The following is a 20,495-nucleotide window of genomic DNA, read 5'->3' on the forward strand; positions in this document are numbered from 1 at the left end:
ACAAAATACTAATGTTCATCATACTGTTCACTGCTGCAATACCCTTAGTTATATGGGCTATATCCTGCCAATGTTATATCCTGCTAAGGCTAGAACAGCTGGCCAGCTTCCAAAGCTTCAGAGTACCTTCTTTGCACCCAGACTGTCAAGGAGCTCAAGCTGAGCTTACTAAAAGACATTTCTGAATGCAAAGCCTTTTGGAGCTTTACTGTCACTGAAGAGTGCGCTCCTCTGAGGCTTTTAAGGATCGATGATTGGCTTGTGCTTTCCTTTGCTGGGCAGATAAGTTCCTTTTGGGGAAAAAAATTCCAATTTCTTAATTTTATTGATGTTTTATTACTTTCCTCTGCAGCAGTTATTTTACTTGTAAAGCTAGGAGTATTGTTTATAATGGATGGTTTTGAGACCGTTTCATGAAGTTTTTCTTTCATATAGCAATATCAGCAGTACAAAATCAAACACCTATAGACAGACCTTTGATATTAACATCACTGTGAAGCCCACTGTCTGCCAAATAGTTATCATAATTTACATTTTTTTTGTAATTTACACCATATCAGATATTATAAAGCTAATAACATTTGTTTTCAGTAGAGGATTTGGGGAAAAGCTCTCAGGATGCAAGTGGTTTCTTGGCTTAGAAGATCTAAGGAAGGAAATGTATTAACTGGCCTCCTGCTGTTCAGGGTTAAATGAGTAAAACCGGTAAATTGCTATAGGAGCTTTTTTTTAGTATCTCAAAAGTTTAAAATGCATAGCACTCTATTGTACAGCTGTACTACCTGGAAATCCCACAGAACTGGCTATGTGTATTAAAGCATGTGCTCTCTATGTAGTACAACAGACATGAGTCATTTAAGTGCCACTCTTTGACTAGAGCTTGTCAATCATTGTTGAATACCCACTACATGTAATGCATGGCTTTTATGGAATTCGTTTTCAATTTTCATTGTCTCTCCTGAATAAAAACAAAAATGGTCTTTAAATCACTTTCAGTAAAGTAGTGCCTTGCTTATTAAATGCAGTTCTTTGTTGAAAGATAAGTCTCAAAGCTTGTAGAGCTCTGATAAAATCTACATGAATCCCCATGTGGGTTATTCTTACATTCTGAGAGCTGCAGTCCTTGATGCCTTGCTTATTTTTCTTCAGAGACTCGTTGAAGAAAACTTCTTTGTTTGAAGAAGATGTTTTCGTGAACTGGGAATTATTCTGCAAAACAAAACAAAAGTAAAATGTGAAAAAAGGAAAAATGTACCCGTGCAACGGATTGAGAATAATGAGAACCGGCTTAATTTTCCTAAGATTAAATATGTATACTGATTGTTTTGCATAATTTAAAACAGTGCAGTATAGAATTATGTATATAAAAAATAAACTCTCTACTTTTGTGCGTAACAGGAAATTGTGGTATATTTAAGTGACAGATGTAGTTTTTTTTTCTTTCTAGTAAAAAAAAAAAAAAACATTAAAATAAAGAACTGCTTTTGCAAAGTTATCATGTGATGCACTTCACAACAACCTCTCATTTTAAAAAATTGTAATACAAAAACACATTTGTATTTTTTATTAGAAAGAGTAAAACCATAAACAAACAAACACCTGCAAAATTAAATTGATCAGGTTTACAGCAAGCACTAAGACTACCGTCCATAATAACAGCAAGTCATATTAAGCTGGGTCTTCTTTATCACTTATGTCCTGGTATTAAATACATGTCAAAAGTAACAATACATTTTGCATATATCATAATGCAGGTCATGTATCAACAAAAAATTTTGTGTACTAAAACTTGGCATTTATATACCGTTTCATATAAAAGTAGTTGAATTTGTTTTCCTAAACTACTGTACATGTCATTAATAATGCTTATAAAGGACATGGAACAGAACAATTCTTTCATGTTATTATTTGCAGAAAGGATTTATAAAGCAATAAGCTGTTTGTGAAAGATGTACACACATGCACTTATATAATGTTTTACATCTCAATGAGTGACTTTAACATTTCACAGTCTTGACATTTTTACCCTTAAGAGTACCTCTGGATATGCAAATAGTCTTTGTAAAACAATAGCAGCCTCTAATACATTAAAATATCTGCTGAAATCTTTACAAATCTGTTAAGATTATACATATTTTTCCATTAATTCTTGCTTGCTTTTCACAAACAATACATAAATGCACTCTTTTAATGTCATATCAGGAAACTATGATATGAATATAGGTTCTTGCTGAGCTGTCAGCTTAGACAGGGCTAAAGATAATGAAATATAAAATAATTTAGATGAATGTTTTACTTCTCAAACCAAAACTTGTGAGCATCGCAACAGCATAATAAAAGCTGGAAATTTTACAAAAATGATATGTGTTATAAAAAAGAGAGGGAATTCAGAAAATAGAATGCAAAGATATGTGGTATAAGTGGATCCGTGTTCCAGAATAAATTAATATGAGTGCCTGTTGAATTTATAAGGACCCTAATTATAATATCCAGAATATTGGAACTACAAGAGGGAACATAACAAAAACAAAAACAAATCTGAACTTTTACTACTTCAAAATACCCTCCCTACACTGTGGCGCAGTACTTACAAAAGCCAGGAATATATAGATTATAGCCCCTCTAATCAAGGGGCGCAAGACAGTTTAAAGCCCAGAAAACAGAGTTTAAAATACACTTTTGTATATTTTAATTATATTTTGTTGAAATTGTTTGCAAAAATTAACATACAGACAGTATATGTTAATGATTGATGTATACAAATGAATTTATGACATTTAAATTCTGCAGTATGTTAATGTTTGATATATACAAATGAATTTATGACATATTTAAATTCTGACACATATTCTATCAAAAAGTCTATAGTGCAGTTAAACACAGCAAAGTAGACCATATACTTTATAATCTTTGTAAGGCACCCTCATTTAGCAAATGCTACCATTCCCTTCTCTTTGCTATTTGTGCACCACCGGACTGTATATATATTACATCCTGTTATTCTGTCCTGACTGATTTTTGCTGTGAAAACTTTCTTATATGCTCTCATATTCAGGAATACTGTCTTCTTATGACACCACTGGATTTCTCCCTTACCACATTTGTTATAATACTTTTGAACCATTCATCCAAATGCATCAGCTGGATTTTATTTTTATTTACTGAATATTTCTGCTTCTTACCCTTGCTCTCAAGAATAACAAACTTCCCCTCTATTAGTACTTGTTTGCCAAAAAAAAAAAAAATTGTCCTGAATACTCTCATCCTACAGGTCTTTAAATGTTATATATAAAACATGCCACGCAGACCTTCCTTATGTGTTTAAGTGGTATAACTGTGCAAGAGTCCTAAACCAATTGCAGACAATACATATCTGCTAATCCAGTGCTATGGGGACAGATGATATATACCGATCACCATCCTAGATTTCCTCTTGATTTTGCCTGCAAGAAGTCTATACCCTTAGTTATATCCAAAGTAGTAATTCCAGAGAAAAACAAAATGATCCCACAAAGCTGCAGTTCATGTGTGCAGTTATAACCAAACTCCAGAACCAAAAATAAAACCAGCGTTAGGAGATAAAATACATCACAGATTTATAGCTTATCTCCACAACACCAAAAGACCACTACCACCACCACCACTACCACAATCAGGACAGGTTTCACAAAAATGGCTTTATCAGTTTTATAGTAAAACACATATTCTCTTCCCTTCATGTAATGTTTAAAAGCATGTGATCACAGAATACAAACATGTATAAGAAAAACACAATATAAACATATTCACAGACTACAGCACTTACTAATGATTTCCTCTAAATATATAATAGTAGTGAGGTGGCAATTGTTAGTCAGCTCTATTTTCTGAATCAGTGAAAGTGATTCAGTGCCTGACATTAAACACTTCCTATGAAAACAGTAATCACAGACACAAAGCAGAGCTTAAACTGATCATAGGTACAATGAACTCACTTCATCATAAATGGTCAGATTTAGGGCTTCAGTGGAAGAACGAGACTGAAAAATGGTGTTGGCAGTTTTGATGTGGTCCACCAGGTTTTATCTGCATAATATTTTGTATAACGATATCTCATCAAGTTTTTGTATCTACCAAGTAGTTTGCTAGATTATTTTCAGTAAAGTGTTAGATATGTCAGGGTGCTGCAGTTGGCAACTGAGGGCATAATTTTTGGAGATTTACAAGGTTTAGTTCTAACTTGGTTGGAGTAAAGAACTTTAAAGAATTGTTGTGGCCTGACAGAGCAGAACTGGTCCTGCCTTGTTATGTTTGAAAGTGTTACAGCAAAAAGGCATTCTGAAGTTCGGACAATGCTTAGTGTTCTATTGATTTCAAAAAGCCATCAGTTAGTGGTAGAAGTTTCAATGGTCTGTTTTAGTAAGGGATCTTTATGGTGTATTGCAGAAACTATGTCATATGGAGCTCTTATAAAACAGGTTTAAGGCAATGGAGTAGATTAAGGTTACTTTAAGCTGCACTCAAGGGTTGACTAGTGACTGGCTTTCATTCAAAAGTGTGCAGAATCAGTAACCTCAAGGGAATTACTCTGGGAGGAAAAGTGCAGTAAATTTGTATTACCAGTTGTCTAGGCATGGATGTGCAAACCTGCATCCTGAGAGTCAGGATTTTGTTATCCACTCCTCTCTCATTCACCTTGCCAGATTAAGCTGGCTGTGAGCAAGAAGGAGTGATATCTCCAATAGTGTGCTGTCAGTCAGCATTAATTATTTCCTCATTTTAGTTCTTCAACTGTTTTTTTTTTCTTTTTCATTTTCTGATGTCTATTGATAAATACTCATAATTGCCTTTGTGAACATTAGCTGATATCACTTCTGTAAAATTATATTTGATCTGCTAATATCTATAATGCTGCATCATTCTAGGTATAAATGTATCACTATGGATATGAAGAAAAGCATTTGGTTTAGACAAACAGGAAAAAAAAAATGACCTTTCACAGATGATAACTGATAATTTTTCAATTTCATCTAAATTTAAACTTGACATAACACTTGAAGATGATCAGGCCAGTGGGAAAACATACTACAAAGTTAAGAATGAACTATTAAAAATGTACATTTGTAGCAGACCCTGTAGGCCATTGTTTACATTAAATTGATACTTTTTCTTTTGTAAACTGTGGCTTTCTGAAATTGTTAATAAAACTCTCGTGGTAATGCAAAGTGAACATGTGGTCTTATTATCTAACACCTTTATTGCAGGGTTGTAAAACTTTAAAAATACATTAAATTAATTTTAAACTGGTCTTATTTTCTTCTTTAAAAAAAGAGAAAGTGATGTGTTGTTGCTCCAAGTGGTAATTAAAAAAAAATAAAATTGTTGAGCCAGATTTTATTACAAAGACGAGAGACTAAAGAAAATAATTTTCAGTGGAAACAAAGTCAGACTGGTCAACTGTTTGAAATGCTGATATACAGTGCGAGTCCTGGAATACAAAGACTAAATGATTGAAAATACAGACTTACTTATATTAAGTTCAACATTCCAGTTCCTCTGAATATACCTTTTTCCACAAGGATCAAACTGATCTATGCCTTAGCAAACATAAGTTCAGGGGATATGGGTGGGGGGCTTGCCCCCTAACATCGGGCGATACGGAGAGCATACCTTCCTTCAAAAACAACTTTAAAGTAGAAAAGAAGTGTTCAATATTCACTGTTCTTTGTTTTCTATAACTTTGTTCTGCATTTTAGGGCTTGGTATTTCAAGGCTCTATATTTCTAAAGGGAGCTGACTGACCTAATCTCTCTCTCTCTCTCTCTCTCTCATGCTCTGCCTAGCAAACAAGCAACAAAAAGGACTGCTGGGCATCTCAAACCCCATAGCCTTCTGTGAGAGTAGTGTGACAGACAGTTCATTGAGCAGACATTAAACTGGTAATATGAATGTGAGCATTAAAGCTGTATGAAATATGCATAGTATGCTGATGTACAGATTGTGATAAGGGAGTAGATTTGAAGAGATATGTACACAATGAAATGTAAAGATGATCTAAACCTGAAATCTTATCGTTTGATGCTTATCAGCCAGGTAAAAAAGATAGTCAGATATCTAGTTTGTCACTTTTTAAAAATAGCACTTTCCAATGAAATTACTCATGAAAGATGTGAGTGATTTATTTGTTAAACCTGCTGTAACTGAGTTAATGTCCTTTTGCAGTGACCATTCATTTCTGGGCTATCATGTCAATGTTTGCACAGTGAAGCCACTTCATCTACTTTATTTAAAAAAATAATAATCATGAGGCAAAAGCCCAGATGCCTATACATTTTCTCAATATACTTAGATGATTCAGTACATAATACCGAAAGTAGAGAAAGCTCAGCTTTTAGTGCAATGGTAATACTTGTGTTTTTCTCAGATGACAATGCCAACAGATAATGTACAATATATACACTTGCCCTCATATCTGTCCATTAATCTCACTTTGGTATCACAAAGTATGTCTTATTTTGTTTCTGTATTTATCAAATACTATTGCAAGTTGTTTATCTTTTTCAGACTTTTTTCCAGATTCAAGTGCATCTTTTTAGTTAATTTCAGAGGTAATATGCTTCATACAGTATACTAATTTACCTTTAAAGAGGCATGGCTGTGATTATATTGGGTGGAACAGATTACTGCATTTTCTTTCAAGGGAAATTAAAAACAGCACCTTAAACTAAAGCCTTCAACAGCTATCAAATGTATTAGTACACCAAGTTCTCTCCATTCTGTGGCAATATATGGCATGTTAGAAGTCTCACATCTGCCCTAACTGAATGAGGAGGCTAGATAGCACATTTGATGTATTAATTGTGGCAGCGTTACTTTCCCTTGCCTTATGGCCAACCCTGCTTTGCTTTTTGGTAATACCTTTTATAAATGTTCTGCTAGAATTATCTTTACAGTAATGATTCAAAATGTTGGTAAGCCCATGGATCTAGACTGTGCACACATCTGAATAATAAAAATATGCTAATTCCAAGAAGAAACTTTATCCTAAGTTTAAGTCTGTTATGTAAACACGTTTCTCTCTGCTAACCTTGCTAGTCTTCTTTAAACATTAGCATATCTGGACTATGGATATCTTTATTAGCTGACAGGAAGTTGTTGCTACTGTCCTTGGGAGGAGCAATCACAGCATGAGGAGTGTCTTTGTGTAGCTCTGTTGTGCTTTTCTTACAGATCTTCTATTGTATCTGTATAATGTTGATTTCCTAAATGTCCTCCTATGGCTGCATTATTAATGATGCTAAGGGAATGCTATTTGGAGTACAAGTAGTGAAAATTGCTGTATACCATACAGAACACATAGCTGAGGAATCCACCAACCAGTGTTAAAAAATACTGAAGAAGACTGAGAAATTGACCACTTTAGTGGGAAGGGTCCTAGAGAATACTGCTATGATAAAGGCAGAAATCTTCATGAAGCAAGAGACAGAAAATTGTCTAATTGGCAATATGTCTTTAGAGGCATTGGTTGCTACATAAACATCCCAAACACAAGAGTGTGCTGTAACAGACCATGATAGCAAGTTGGTGTGGGTGAAGGGCAAATTTCAAGAATTAGAAAATAGGGATCAGTTGTAATAGTGTGCATTTATCTGAATTTCTTCTGCCAAGAGAGACGGGGAAGCTGTTTTTGAAGGAACATCTGATTAAGGATCTTAACTTTAAATCATTATGCTCAATAAATATCAAAAGAGTCTGCCAATCCACTTAAAAAAAATCCACAAGGAGTCCATAAAAGGTAGATTATTTTTTAGATAAATAACTTTCTAGACCAGAAGATTTTGTAGTCAGTGAAAGAATGTTGCCCTTGGTTTTTCTGAGATCATTAGGCACACCTAGATCGGGACCTTACTTCCAGGAAAGTTAAGAAGCATACTGCAATACTGCTTGCTACTTTCTGCATACTGTTTACAGCTTATTGCATACTGCATATAGCTTTTTACTGTGATACATGCCTTATACTTCAGAAATAATCTGCCAAAGCAGTTTACATATTTGATGGATCAACATACTAAATACAGGGAAATACACCAAATTTCTCCTTTTCTAAGAAAACTCTGTAGTTTCTGCCTATTGCTGATCTCTGCATTTGATTTTAATTGAAGTTATTAATTTAAGGTTTGGTTACTTCTATTTTTTATCTTGCATTTTGTTTTAAGTTTTTTTTTGTTCTTTTGGAGTTTTAAGAGGTCTCAGCTAGGGTCAGTTAGAAAATTTAGAAAATTTCCTTACAGACAGTGAATAACATCCAGCTAATTAGTGGAAAGAGCTGAGGAATAGCATTCCTCATTTAACTAAAAAAAATTAGAGGCATCTTTGTTTAGCTGTAGCACTTGTTTGACTTGTTCTCTGCCTGACTATTGCTGATCTCTGTCTGCATTGGATTTTTCCCACTCACCTGCCCTAGTGCTGTTTTACTCTTAAACCTGGTGGCTTTAGAGTTTCCCATTCCTTCCATAAATATGATTTTGGATTTTCCTCACATTCCCATCTCATCAGCTCATTCTACTCACTACTGAGAGATCAGCAGGGAAGACTCACCCCGTAGTCTCTTAAACTTGAATTATCTTCAATTTCCTTCCTTCCCACTTACTAAAATAAATTGCACTTTATTCAGCTGCTTTTACTGTATGTGTGATTCTTCCTACTTTATTTTATTTAGCTTTTTGCTGCATATTCTTAAAGTGTTCTGTTGCATTTAATCTGATGCATTTATTACTGCTGGTTAGTACCCTGATTAAATTGCAACTGTTGTTCTAAGCCTGTTAGTTTTGATTTAAGCAATTGGACTTCAATCTAGTTTTCTTACATAGAATATACTGAGCTATTTACAAAATCTCTGTACAGCCATGTTGATATCTGTATAGAGTGAGCTTTGCCCACTTGTATTAAGAATAAGACAAACTCAAAAGACAAGCTACCCTGGTGGAATCACAATATCAATCAGTTATACACCAAAGAAAAAAATCTTGGCCAAGCATAGACGGAACAAAGCCATATATACAAAAAGCCCCCTGACCAATCCAAACAGGCAGCTAAGAGGGTTAATTAATGCTTCAAAGGCTAAATTGAAGAAAAGATAGCATCTCAGGCAAGGGGCAACCACAAAGCTTTCTACAGTGATGTCCGTAACCTCAGAGGAAATATACAACAATGAGCAGAGTTTATTGTAAAGTAATTAATTAATTAGGTTATTAATTAATTTGACATTTGTTTACTGGGAAAATTGGGACAGAAAGTGCCCATTTTCAGAGGAGGTCTGGGGAGAAAAGCTCCAGAATCACAATATTTCAAAAATGAAGTACAGATATTTTCAGTCACTAAATATTTTGTTACATTACAAAACAGCCAGTACATATATTTTAAATCAGAAAGTATCATGTTACATTACAAAACATAAGAATGAAAAAATGTTCTGAGAAAAACATAGAACATAGGTTTCAAAGTAGAGCGCAGGGTAGGGTGTCTTCAAAGGTAGCTTAGGTGAGTAGGGAGAAAAGAGACAGATGAAAGGATTGCCAAGATGAAATGGATAAGGTAAGGTTGTGGGAAAAATAAAAAGGAGTGGAGTACGAGGCTGGAGAGGATCGTGAGTGGGATTTAGGTTGAAGGTAGTGAGTGAAGTATAATGAGTAAGTTCAGCCAGGCTGGGCAAAGGAGTAGGTGCGAGATTTTGTAAAATATTCTTTTGGGGAGAATTTAATGGTGGGTAGGTTAGAAATAGTTCTGGTGGTTAGAGGTAAGGGTTACATTTGTTTTCTACTGAGTACGAGTATAGGATTTGTCCTGGGGATTGATTTGATTTATTTATGGTGACAAGTTGTTTGTCTTCTAATCTAAGAGTTCTTTTGGGAAAATACATATTGATTAAAGGGGAAAGAGCAAAGTGCTTAGCAGTGCTAAGAAATGCAAATTATCCCAGCTAATTACCATACTGATAATGCACCTCTAAGAGTTGACCCAGTGGTCATGGATCTGGGTAAGCATGTAGACAACAGCCTTACCTTCGACCACCATGTGGCCGCAGAGGTGAGGAAATCCTTTTTATGTTGCACAACTTACAAGTAAGGGCAGGGCATCTAGGTTAAGTGAGGTCATTATTCCACTGTACTCCACTCTTATCAGACCAATCATAGCGTACAATGTTCCCTTTGGTATGTACCTGACCAGGCATATTCAACAGCTACAACAACCTCAAAAGTTCCTTACTTAAGGAATTCAAGGTGCAACAAACCTGTCTTATGCAGTGCGCCTTAAAGCCCTTTCCCTCTACTCAGTCTCCTATAGATTGCTGAGGGGTGATTTATGCCTGGCTTACAAGGCATCTGCAAACCCCACACTTATGAATCTCCAACACATTTGTAAGTGAAAGAGTACCAGAAATACAAGGTCTCGAGACCTGAATCTTGTCTGTGACTTAAACAGAACACACGGACAGACAGCTATGTGCTGCAGGGATTGCCCCTTCTATGTAACAGGCTTCCCCATCCATATTAGGCTGAGTTAGTCTATTACCCAATTTAAGCACAATCTAGACAAGTGGATGGGGAATAGAAAGTTTACACTGGGCTTCTAAATGCCTGGCACTCAATGTCTTATTTGGATACGGGACATCATTATTCTTTCGGAAAAACATTGCTAGGCTTAGAAATACCACGTGGGTCATTGGCCTAGTAAGAGTCTATGAATCTATGAAAGAGAAAGTGTTATCAGCATCTGTACCAGGGAAATAAAGCTTCTCTGAATGCAGCATATCAGCACTGAGGTCTAGCAAATATTCAGCAGTACCAATGTCATGTCATACTCACATGCCAAGCTACTCCATCTGGACATTGACTTGCTTAAGCTAGCAACTACTCCAGATGAAAAGGTCTGGGAACTATATATTAGACCAGTTTTCAAACCAGAGGTGTGAATAAACAATATGTTTAATTCACTACAGGTTGAAGTGGAAAAATGTGGAAAAGATGTGCTAGAAACTGCTAGAGTAAGGAACAGTACTGAGGCAGGACCTCCTGATAAGCAACACACCTCCAGCAGGGCATGCTTGGTAAAAAAATATACTGAACAATGCAGATGCAATAAGGAGAGTAAACCAAAAAGAAAAGAGAATACAAAGAGAGAGAGGGAGCAAAGTGGGCGATTTACAAAAATTGAAGAGAAAGCTGTTTTTATCATGGTTTATGTATGTGAAGAATTTACTTTAACCTTGAATAAGCATGTTCAATGAACCAGCCCACCTTGAATAAGCATGTTCAATGAACCAGCCCACATTGAATAAGCATGTTCAATGAACCAGCCCACTCTCATGGGACTTTATGTCTCATTATTGCTTTCATGGGTCTGGCTTACTTAACAGCATTCCTGTAATCTGAACATTTATCCGACTGGCTGTTTGGTTTACTGATTTTCGGCAATGGATCTCTGTTTATTGTTGAACGTCAGAGCTTTTAATTTGCTTCATAAATGCAATGCTTTGATCCACTGGATCAGACAAATACTAGCTGATACTATACATGCAGGAACACAAAATCAGGGCCAAACATATTAGAATGTTGAAAGAATTGCTATTAGCATGTTGAAAGAATTGTGGTATGGTATATCTGTATGTTATCTTAATGCCAGGACTAAGGCAAGGATGGTGACAGAGCCAGTCTTTAAAATATGTAGCTGAAGGAAAAGGACTAAGTGAAGCCTACACTACTGCCACCAGTTATCTCATCATCAGTCAATTGCCCCCCACTGTTTTCTTCCCATCCTGGGGTGTCCGCACTGTCCAGCTGATTTGTTTCCTGTTTTCTTTTTGCATTGTCTTACTGTTCAGCTTTTTACCTCATCTTTAATACATCCCAAATGGCCAATACTACAATGCACTGACTGTTGAAGAAATAACTGAATTAAGCATAGGGTGTGGGAACTGCGGAGGTCACATAAGCCATGGGGTTATAGATGTTTTGATCAATATTCTACAGATTTTTTTTTCTGCCTTTTAATCCAATGATGTCCTGAAAAAAAGAAAAAAAAACAATGAACAAGGAAAGAAATTCAGTATTATCTATTTTTCCTTTTTTTTTATTTTTTAACAAAGATGAAAGAAGTGGTGTTCAAGCCTTAAGATAAGTTCTAAAAAGACTGACAAGAGAAATCCTTGCTTGGATAGATAAATCATATCTGGAATAACCCTGCCTCCCTATACTACCTCAAAAATGTCACCTTCTGTATACTCAGCAACTGTTATAATGGGAAGAAATTGAAATAAAAAAATGTTCACAGTTGTGTATTTCAGACTGTTGCTGTCAAATTTGTACAGGTTGTCTTATTATCCAAACCCCAAAAGAAAGCCACCTTTGGTGTACTTTACTAATATTAGATTGAGATGAAACTGAATGAACAAATACCTACTATAATATATTTCAACTTGTTGCCATCAGATGTATATACACAATAAGAATCCTTATCCCTAGCCCCAAAAGTCATCATTGAAAACATGATAGGGGGATTTCCTGGAAAATTGGATATAGCCAAGAAGTCTAGAACAGATGGCATATCTAATAAGGATTTGCACGCACTGAAAGATGAAGTAATTATCCCATTATATCACCAAATGCTCCTGTAGAATGAATAGATTTATGCTGAGTGACCTAGGAATATTCCTAGCAATATGATGATTATAAATTGCATGAAATGCATCTTCTCTTTACTTGCACTAACACGAGACACAAAAAGAGAGTTAAGATACAACAATTCTATCTGCCTAGCAATAGAGAGAGAGAGAAAGCACATGTCGAGGTGCTTTAGGCATGTCCTAAGAGAAGTATGTTAACTACAGTCCCCATTGTGTAGCTCAGTTTGTAGTAGGCCGAAATAAACATGCTGTTTATTAATGCATGGATTTCTGTTTCAAGCTGAGAGTTTATCTTCACTCCTAACAGATAGGAAGAAGATATGTTATGGAAATAGCTTTTTGAAAATAACTCTTAGTAATTTTATCTAAAAATATCAAGGTCATTCTTGTAGTTATTTCAGGGCTCATGACAGAGGTTTAAGACTGAGCCTCTTAAAGGATTGTTTCAAAATCCGCATATTGTATGGTGCCTGGGGCCACTAGGTACGTTGAACCTGTAGGGTTCTAAATTGTCTGGGATGCATTTTATGCCTTATTGTTGTCTCTGTTTATTTACAAGAAAATGCTCAGCAAACGGATTCCTCTCCAAAAATATTTATTGCAGATAATCCAAATCACACGGAAAGCAAACAAAAACTCCACCAAGTGAAGATTAAGCTTTCATCCCCAAAACTACACATTAATATGGAACTTCATCTGATGGCAGCAAAAAGACATCGTATCCTTTAAATACATTTGTTGTGTGACATCACTTCCCCCAGAAAGGCAGATAAAGAAAATAACCACAACTCATGCATTTTAAAAGTCAGCAATTATGAATAATCCAACCATAAAAATATATATGTATATATGTATGCATCCTATAAAGCAACATTTTTTTTAAAGTATATGTTAAAAAATGTATAATAGAAGGTAAAAATAAAAAGTTAATAAAAAATACATCCTACTAGCAAGATGTATAGCACTACCATTTAAAACAGCTTAAACAGCTCCGTGCCTTGCATTTGCTTAAATACAACCAGCAAACCCAACAGGGAAAACCAGAATAGAAAACCTATGTTAATCATCTATGCAGTGCTTTTAGTTTTAGTAAACTAGAAATAGAAACACTGTCATTGAGACCCAGCCAGCATGTAGCATTCAAACGGAGCTGCCACACTAGCTCTGGTTTTTCTAATAAGTACTGCCAGACCCCCCCCCCTCTTTCCGAACAAGGTATTATATCCAAAATAAAGAATTTAAATGTGTGGTCTGGGTGTTGCGTAGTATGCCTAGCTAGGGCACTGAATTCAAACTTGTCCCTGATGTTCCTTACATGCTCACTTATTCTGACTTTAAGTTTTTGTTCATTTTTTCCTACATCCGCGGTGGTGCAGCGGTAGCGTTGTTGCCTCACAGCATGAGGTTCTCCCGTTTGATTCTCAGCTAGAGTGCGGGGAGTGCCTTCTGTGTGGAGTCTGCATGTCCTCCCCGCGGTTGACTGGGCATTCGAAAGACATGCGTAAATGGGCATGCTTTCATTGTAGGTTGAACAATGAGCTGGCACCTCGGCGTTTGTGAAAATCTTCTGCCAATTATTAGCGGACCAGAGTTCCGCTGTGGCGACCCCTACCCGGGAAAAACCAAAAGACAAACAACAAACAACAGAAACAAGGGCATGTATCGCATATTGCAACATACTTACCCTCTCAGTATCACATGAGCCCTTAAATCACAACCTTAGTTTATTATTACTGATTTTAACTTAATTATTCTCAAAAATAAAGGAACAAAATTTGCATCTCCCACATTTATGAGTGAAATCAAATCCTGTACTATTCACATTACACTCCAATATATTCTTTAAATTTGAACTCCTCTTATACACATAAATAGGTTTAGCACTAATGGAACCCCTAATGGCACTATCACTCATTAGAAGTTCCCTGTTTTTAGTCAAAATGTTAAGATTTTTAGAGTCATGAGCAAAGGTAGTAAGAAAACACACTTTTGATGAACCCTGATTAAAGGCCATATTAAAATTACAAATAGCTTCTGTGGATGTGGCAGTATAGACCTCACCTATAACACCCTGATGTGGTGTTAGAGTATCAAGGTTTGATGGAGAAGTACTGGTCTGCAGATCTAAAATAGACCGAAAGTGGCCATTCCTTCTTTTTTCAACTACTTTACCCATTATATTTTCGATGAGTCCCCTGGGGTAACCCCTCTTACAAAACATGTGTTTTAAGTTATTGCATTCTATTAAAAAGTTGTTCCATAGGCTCACCATTCTGGCTGCTCTAACAAATTGGCCCTTTACCACCCCTTGTTTTTGAGAAAAGGGGTGGCAGCTCATGAAGTGGAGAAAACTGTTAGAATAGGTTTCCTTTTGGTGTATTACAGACACAAATCTATTAAGCACATAGCCTTTTTTCAGCAAAACATCCAAGTAGGCTATACTAGTCTCTTCAATGGTGTGTATAAATTGTAAAAGAGAGGTGGTAGCATTTATGTAATCCAAAAATGGATGGATTAGGTCCTTGGGTCCCTTCCATAAAATAAAAATATTGTCAAGGAAACGAGGGTACATGTGGCAGTGTGGGAAGAAGGTGGACCGTGTCAGAAACCTCCTTTCCCATTCTAACATAACAATGTTAGCATATAACCCGCCACATGCCACACCCACGGACACCCCTTGAGCTTGTAGATAGTATTCTTTATCAAACAGAACAAAATTGTTATGCAGCACCAAGTCCAGGAGCGGCTCGTCCTATTGGACTGCAGCCCTCCCACCTAGAAAACAAAAAAAAATCTGTAAAACAAAAAAACAATTCACGAGTCCCGTCCCTCTATGCATGCGCGGACAACTCAGTCTGCCTTTATCAGCAGTCCAGATATGGAGAAAGAGGTACCCAGCAATCATTGCTGTGAGATACCAGGAATCTGTGTGGTGACGACCGCACAGAACAGAAGAGCTCCAGACTGCTTCAGCCGCAGTCAGAACCAATGAGGAGGAGGTTTGAGCTGCTCTTGCAGGACTGACAGTGCGCAGGCTTCGTGTAGGTGTTTGGATTGTGGGCTTGCTGGATTTGGATTACCGGGTAGGTGTTCGTTCGGTTGCTGGAGTTTGGGCTGGTAGGTGAAAGCTTTAATACTGCAGAACAAAGGGTGTGTGTGTATGTAAAATGCCCCAGTTACTATATACTGGTGGCTAGAGAGAACAAATGGTGGTGGGAAGAGATACTCAGGCTTGAACCCTGTACCTTGTATGCAGGTGTTAAGGACCTGAATTCCCTACCCACCACCATTTGTAAAAAAAATTGCAGATTTTTGCCTCATACTTGATCTGATCTGTTCCTCATAATATTTGTGGTTTCTAAATGTTGCAATGCTTGATATTTGATGGTGCAGTGGTAGCATTGTTGCCTCACAGCTGCAGGCTCTCAGGTTTGATTCTTGGCTGGGGTGCCTTTTGTGTGGGGTCTGCATCTTCTCCCTGTGTTTGTGTGGGTTTACTTTTGTGTCCTCTCATGTTACAAAGACATGTCTGCATTATTTCTTCCTGGGCCTCTGCTGAAAATTGTTTTTTTTTGTTCCACGTCAGATTGTCCTGATTAACAAATGTTAAATAAAATTGACAGGCATTTGAATTTCAGACCTCAGGTTTCTGAATGTTTAATTCCTTACATATTTGATGGTGCAGTGGTAGCATTGTTGCCTCACAGCTATATGTTTTCTGGTTTGATTCTTGGCTGGGGTGCCTTCTGTGTGGAGTCTGCATCTCATCCCTGTGTTTGTGTGGATTTGCTCTGGTGTCCTGCCATTTTACAAAGACATGTGTCTGCAGTATTTCTCCCTGGGCCTCTGCTGAAAATTGTTTTTGTTCTGTCAGAAGTAAAATTGACAGGCATTTGAATTTCAGACTTCATATTCTTCAGAAAATACATAGTAACACAACCTTTTAATCTAGCAATTTTCTAAGTTTATAAGATGAATATTTGAAATTTGTCCTTATTTTTGGGACTGTATTACCCCATTATTGGCTTTGTCCAGGTTTTTTGTGCTAAGGCTGGCAGCTATGGCAAGAACTGAATTCAATGAATATATTTGAGGGCTGTATTCCCTCATTACTGGGTTTGTCCAGGTGTTTTGTGCTAAGAGGTGACAGCTGTGGTGAGAACTGAAGTCATTAAATGATAGCCATTTAAGTTTCAGTCTTCCTCTCTTTCACAAAGCAGCTGATCTGGCATAGTGGTATGTTGCTCTGTTTTGCACAGGGACATTGGTAGTAAAATATATGGTGGTAACACAGCATTTTTCTTTCACAAAGCAGCTGATTTGGCATAGTGGTATGTTGCTCTGACTCTTTTGCACAGGGACCTTGGCAGTAAAATGTATGGTGGTAACAGCATTTTATTCAACAACTTTCCAAGATTATACAAGCAATGTTTAATGTGTCCCTGGTTTTTGGCCTTTTGACCCCCCCCCCCAATAAATTTGGCTTTTTCCAGATTTCTTGTGCTGAGAAGTTGAGATGCAGTTGAGTATTGAGTAGATTTTACAAGGAGCTGAGAGCTGCAAGGGAAGAGAAGTTTAGTGTTGTTCATGCTACGTCAGCTTGCATTGTTAATAGCACAACAGGTTGTTTACTTGCTTTTGATGCAGAAGGTTGTTGGTTCTACTCCCACAAGGGGTGAATGCTGCCGTACTGAAAAAGTTAAGATACTAACTATGAGCCTGTTATCACTTTGCCATCCATTTCCTATTGCAATATTACTAGCTTATCATTTTTAATGTAATATAGGCAATTTATTCCTCAGGGGCATCAGACACTTTATTTTTTTATGAAACCATGAAATATAAAGGTGTTTGCTAGCAGCAACCTCTTCATTAGTTACAGATTTATTTAATGTGAAATTATTTAGATGACCTTTTTACTTCTTCAGAGATTGTGCATATTTACTGATAATGGTGGACTGTAGAATTGTGCATATTTACTGATAATGGTTGACTGTAGAAGTTTGAGTAGACTTTTATGATAGAAATGTTCTGAACTGGGCAGTTTTGTCATTATGGGTGCATGCATTTTCTTTCATTGTTCACTAGAAAAATGTTCAAAACAATAGGAAGTTGTATCAGAGCACATGTATGTTTCATATGCAAGGGACCTATGATTTGAAAACAGCCCAGAATTAATCTTTATCTGTCACTGGTAAAATGTATTTTCTTTGAATGTGAGTTTCAATGCTGTTTCAATGAATGTGAGTTTCAAGGGCAGAGAAGTTTTAATGTTGTTTGTTTAGCAGATGTCTTAGTGTTTGTGCTGTAAAATGTAAAATAAAACTTTCAAATGAAGTCCAAACCATCATAGAAGTAAATAAGTATGCACATTAGTGTTTATGGTAAATGGAGTGAAATAGCCAAGTAATGGATCATTGGAATGGCTGCAGGGGGGAGGCTCCATTCAACCATGATTTTGTGGGGGGGAAGGGCGGCAAACATAAAGACAACCCCAGCTGAACTATACCTCCCAACTGTCCAGATTTTCAAAGAATTAATAGATTTTTGCTTCTTATTTTTGGTTTGTTCCTCATAAAATTTGTGGTTTTCTGGCAAATCATTTAGGAATTAAGTCACTAAATAATGACACACTGAGTTTCAGACTTCATAACCTTCAGAAAAATGCATGCTAAAGTAAGACCTGTTCTATCAACTGTCTCAGTTTATACAAGAGCAATTTTTAGTACTGTTTATATGTTCCCCCAATATATTTGGCCTTGTCCAGATTTATTGCATTAACAGGTTGAGAGGTACATGCAAATAAATTGTTTTATAGAATTAGGCAGAGCCAAACCTTTCAACTGTTCCTGATTTTCAAAAATGTTGGTCTTCCCCCTAATAATCCCTCTGCAAAATAGCAATTTTGGAAGAAAACATGGAGGGTTTACAATTAAGAAATAACTGTAATAATCAGAGTTATAGATTACTTTTATTTCAGAAATGCATGTAGATTCTTTTATTTTGTCAGCTGCTCAAGTTAGCAGTACTAATATTAAAGTGTCCCTTCTTTGACAGGTTCCCAGCTGTATTGTGTGGCTATTTTATATTTTTACATCACATTTTTGGTCCATTTTACATAAAATTGTGTTTTTTGGCAAATTAGTGACAGATCATTAAAGACTGAAGTTAGAAAATAATGACAGACATTTGAGTTTCAGATTTCATACCATTCAGAAAATTCATACTAATGCAAGACCTATTCTATTATCTTTCTAAGTTTATAAGAGCAATATTTTAAAAATTGTCCTTATTTTTGGGCCTTTGTCCCACTTCTTTGTATGGCTTTGTCCAGATTTCTTGCTCTGAGGTTGAGAGGTATGACAAATGTGTCAGGGCCATCACAGTCAGTCAGAGACATTTCAAATTGTGACATACTTGTTGCACCCCACTCCCCCATGTAGTGACTCTCGATGTGTCGAAGCAAGGCAAGGAGTAGTTATGCAGTATACATGTGCAGAGTATCCCCCCCATCCAAGATAGACACAAGTACTAGAGTGGCTTTTCATCTGTCCTTGATTTTTGCAGAATGGTCTGGTTTCTGTCATATTTTTTGTACTGTTGATTTACGCTTATAACTCAAAGTGCCTTTTGCTCTGTGTTTAAGTAGCAATACTTTAATGACCATCAGGTAAGCTTGGCTGAGATCGTAAGATGCAAGTAAGCTTTAATAAGCATACTGTTAAAGAATTGCAAACACTGGAAGCCTTTCTGTTGTTGCCATGTAGAGAATACTTAAATAGATAATGCACAAGACTTGGGTATTGAAATACATATGACAGTATTTGTAATAAAGGACAGGATTACATTATTTTAAGAAGCTCATTACACTTGGAGACAGAATGCCAATTGTGTGGTCCATAACCTGTGCAGTAATCCTTTTAAGCAATGTATCTTGAGCTTATTTCTTGTTTGCTTTTCATTTTTTACTTTGATCATGTTTTCCCCATGAAACAAGTAGATAGTTGTCAGGCAGCAGGTTTTTTTTTTTGGATAAGAAACATTTTTACAAGTGGGGGCATCAGAGATTTCTACTTTCAGCATGTTTCTTGGTACTTTAATAAAGCTGAATATAAATTATAATTAGAACTGCAGTGCAAGAAGTGGTTTGAGTTGAGTACTGCTTGTTTTTCTTATACTTGATTTTGACTGGCATTCCATTAATGTATTTAAAAAGTAATTTATTTTTTCATGCCTCACAACCTTTTTGTTTCCATCTAGATATTAAGTAAGCTGTCATGCAGCCAATGCATTGAAATATTTTTATTCTTCTACACTTCATTTTGTCTTGATTGGACACTCATAATGATGGTTTGGCACCCAGGGCAGTGTATTTAGTTAGTTTTAGTGGTTTTGAGCATAGCTCCTCCCCTTTCTAGTTGGCCGCACCCCTTCCCATTGACCCCACCCATTCAGTTGTCTCCTGTAGCCCCCCCTTTGATTTGAAGTCACCAGCCACCACTGACCAAGTCCAATAAATGTACCAACATTATACACCTATCATGTGGTAGAACAACTGAAAAAAGATATTCAAAAAAACATTGTGTACCTATATCATGTGGAATTTCACTGTAAAGATCATTCACAGTGATTGTAATCAAAACATATGATTTATCAAACTTGGTTTCATTTATCTTCCTCAAAAAAATCCCAGGAATCTTTACTCAACAAGGGTTCCATTTTAAGAAACTCTTTTAGTTCAATATCTAGGAACCTTGCCATAGGGTGTGTAATGGAAGCCCTAGCATCCACAACAAGGTGCATAGGGGGCTGTCATAAATTCTTATGCATCTTG

At 36.4% G+C, this 20,495-nt stretch overlaps 1 protein-coding gene across 1 annotated transcript in view; it reads right to left on the reverse strand.

Moving 5' to 3' along the window:
* Positions 1 to 20,495, reverse strand: part of LUZP2 (leucine zipper protein 2) — a 4,367,081-nt gene that overhangs the window by 508,354 nt on the left and 3,838,232 nt on the right. Inside the window, exon 10 of the mRNA XM_044083339.1 lies at positions 1,105 to 1,209. Coding sequence (XP_043939274.1) covers positions 1,105 to 1,209 — 105 coding nt within the window. The remainder of the gene's footprint in view (positions 1 to 1,104; positions 1,210 to 20,495) is intronic.

Source organism: Protopterus annectens, chromosome 9.part0 (assembly GCF_019279795.1).
Source record: "Protopterus annectens isolate FY-2018-M chromosome 9.part0, PAN1.0, whole genome shotgun sequence".
In the NCBI taxonomy this organism is placed as follows: domain Eukaryota; kingdom Metazoa; phylum Chordata; order Ceratodontiformes; family Protopteridae; genus Protopterus; species Protopterus annectens.